Source organism: Cryptotermes secundus, unplaced genomic scaffold, assembly GCF_002891405.2.
Source record: "Cryptotermes secundus unplaced genomic scaffold, Csec_1.0 scaffold526, whole genome shotgun sequence".
In the NCBI taxonomy this organism is placed as follows: Eukaryota; Metazoa; Arthropoda; class Insecta; order Blattodea; family Kalotermitidae; genus Cryptotermes; species Cryptotermes secundus.
Genome location: NW_019721013.1, coordinates 670,887 through 674,073, shown reverse-complemented (window position 1 = coordinate 674,073; position 3,187 = coordinate 670,887). Strand labels below are relative to the sequence as shown.

Sequence of the window (3,187 nt, the reverse complement as noted above, 5' to 3'; positions counted from 1 at the left end):
TATCATAATCTGCTGCCCTGAATGATCAGACATCAAGTATACTTGAATGCCGTCTCCTGTCTATCAAAATATAGTCTATTTGATTGTGTATCTTCCCATCAGGAGATGTCCGAGTAAATTTATGGAAGTTACGACGTGGGAACATTGTACTTTTGACAGTTAAGACCTTTTGATGTGGCAAAGTTTACTACTCTAACTCCATTATCATTACTAATTTCATGCAAACTCTCATTCCCAATCATTGGTTTGAAGTACGAAAAAAACCTGTACCTAATTCATGATTCACAGTCACCTTTCCATATAGAAATGTATATTCGCCTGCTGGTTCGGTGCCACCTCCGTCCCATCTGACCTTCTGTACTCCCGCTAAATCTAACTTACATTTGTATATTTTGAGATCTCTTCCGCCACTGCCCTGAGCGAACCTGCCCTATGTGTACTTCTAGCATTCCAAATGCCAAATCTCATATCCATTTTCTTTCGCCTAGGTCGTTTATCCAAGGAATCCGTCCAGGTCCGAGGCTTGCAAATTTTCGCAACAAGCTTTCTATATGGTGAGGCGTTGTTAGCCCCACGACAAACGCCCAATCTGCAGAACCGCTCCTTGTCGGCTGTCCGCGACTGCTTAGTCAATATATGTGATAAGGGATCCACCTAACATGGAATGTTTACCTGTACGGACTTTAATATACGTTTCATTTAAACACATTAATGAGTCTACCTCGTTTCATGGGTACCACAAACTATATGAGAATATTGCACAACACAAAGTACTTCCCTCATAACTGAAACACAGGTTTACTTGAAGACTATGGGCAGCTGATGTACGACACACCACAACATAACACAATAAGAAATTTAAAGTTAAATATAAATAATTAACTAACTTGTATTTAATTGCAGTATTTTCACCAGACATCAGCAACCAAGTGCACGCGTACCTCGTCGCATCTTCTACACACAACATCCCCCACAACGTCGTACAACGCGCCTGCATACACCCCACAGTGCCTGCACGTAAGTACAGTATACGGGCCGCGCCATAGCCCAATCGCTTAGTCGCTGACTTCCTACCGCGGCGGCCCGTTTTCAATCCCGGGTCTGGGCAAGTGGGATTTGTGGTGGACAAAGTGGCGCTGGGGCAGGTTTTCTCCGAGTACTTCGGTTTCCCTTGCCAATCTTCATTCCACCAATTGCTCCACAAGCACCCTCACCTATCATCTGGGGCTGGTACAATAGGTCAGAAGTGGCCGCAGTACAAGGGACTTAGTCCCACCCCACTAGCAATAAAAAAGTACTTGTAAGAAATTTGATTAATTTCTGTTATAGGCCTGAACAGATATTAAACCAACTGCATGAAGTAATGACTTAATTTAAGTTTTTTTATTAACAGTGAATTTTAGAAACACTTTCACTCGTTACTGAATTATTAATATCCTAAATGAATGATGTGATGGAAAATAGGGAAAAATACCTAATTAAAAGCTTCATACTTTGCACTCCTCGCTATAGTTTATTAGAGCGAAGAAACCAAGGGCGATAAGACATGGTCGGCCTCGCGATAATGCTCTAGTAAACTTTCATTCAGGAAATATTTGGTTCGAATCTCACTAAGGACACCGGCCACCTCGATTACGGTTTTCGTGCTTTTTCTCGGTCCCTCCGTTCCAATTCTGGGATAGTACCTCGATGAGACTATGACCACTTCCTTTCAAATTATTTAAAATCCATTATGTACGAATAAGCCTAGCATTCGATGCTATATAAGCTTAAATACTGTTGGAATCGGTGTTCTCTGTGCGGCCATTACCTAGCAACTGCCGTTATTTACAGAGCCATTACTTAGCAACCACCATTTTATAGTTGTTTGTATCCTGGTTGTTGCCTAGCAATGGGTCTACATACCACGATACTAATAACGTCGTTAAATAAGCCACAAAAACTAACGAGTAAAATAAGATTAGTGGTAAACGTAGGCCACGTAGGGAGACAACAAATGCATACAGAATTTCAGTAAGAAAATGTTAAGAGACGAGACCGCTTGTAAATGCTATGAACAGATGGGAGGATAATATTAAAACGAAACATTAAACTGGGCGTGTCTTTGTTGAGTGGTTTCAAATGACTCATGACAGCCAACAGTGGCGGGGTTTGCGAATATGGTAACATGTTCCGTAAAGTCCGGGGAATTTCTTCAGCAGTGAATTGATAATTAGTATCTGAAACAAAAATCTTTCTCTATGAAATTGTTATAGCATCAAGTTCTTTCTAGTTCTCACTCAGAACTTGCCAACGCGTCCGGCGATTTCGTAAAGCTGTTATATGATAGAAGTGCAGGCAACATAATGAAAATCAATGTCCCAGAGGAAGGAGAAATATTTTATTTCGCACAAGTAATGTTATAAGTTTAACTGTTACAAAGGCAAGTGACCTACTTACATATTATATTAATGTCAGATATTGACTTCTGAAAACAACATTTGAACAAAACAGTATGGTCCATTGCCAACTCTAAAGTACAAGTACAAGTATTAAGTAATGTAATGAGAAATGTAAACTCAGACATTTGTATCTGTGTTTGAAGTTAGCTGAAAGGCAAACGCAATTATAAGACAAACGCAACAAAGGACGTGTGTCCGTGGGTTCAAGGCTCAGGAATAGCCAACTGCAGGGCTGTTACAGCACGCTGAGAAGCGAAGGAGAGTCTCTGGAGTCCCGACTTCTCTGCCACACTTGCAGCCCGCACAGAGTATGCTCTCAACTTGTTCTTGGAGAGCAGCTCGCCCACACATCTGAATCATACAGGGCACACCTTCAAATTTAGTTTTCTAGTCACCACAAATGAAATACTTGTAAAATCATTGGACAGTGACTGAGGTTATCTCTTTCTGACGGAACCAACCCACCCTCACCTGAGGACGGAAACAGATCCAGCTTTCGAAACGCTTAAATAACGTAAAAAAAACAGTAATCCTAAGTGTTTTACACCTTCGTCACAACCCTTTACAATCTGCTTGTTAATTCTATATACGGTATACTTTCTGCCATTTCTTTACTGGTCACGTAGGATGTACCTACACAATGTTGTGACACAGACAAACAAACAAACAAACAAACAAACAAAAAAACTCCGTGATTTTAGTCCGCAAGCGAACTATACCGACCGAACGACCGCCGCTTGTCGGCG

General features: G+C 41.1%; 1 protein-coding gene across 1 annotated transcript in view; it reads right to left on the bottom strand.

Moving 5' to 3' along the window:
* Positions 1–2,358: 2,358 nt before the first annotated feature.
* LOC111875279 overlaps positions 2,359–3,187 on the bottom strand; it is a 5,505-nt gene continuing 4,676 nt past the window's right edge. The window contains exon 6 of the mRNA XM_023871388.2: positions 2,359–2,792. Coding sequence (XP_023727156.1) covers positions 2,645–2,792 — 148 coding nt within the window. The 3' untranslated portion in view covers positions 2,359–2,644. The remainder of the gene's footprint in view (positions 2,793–3,187) is intronic.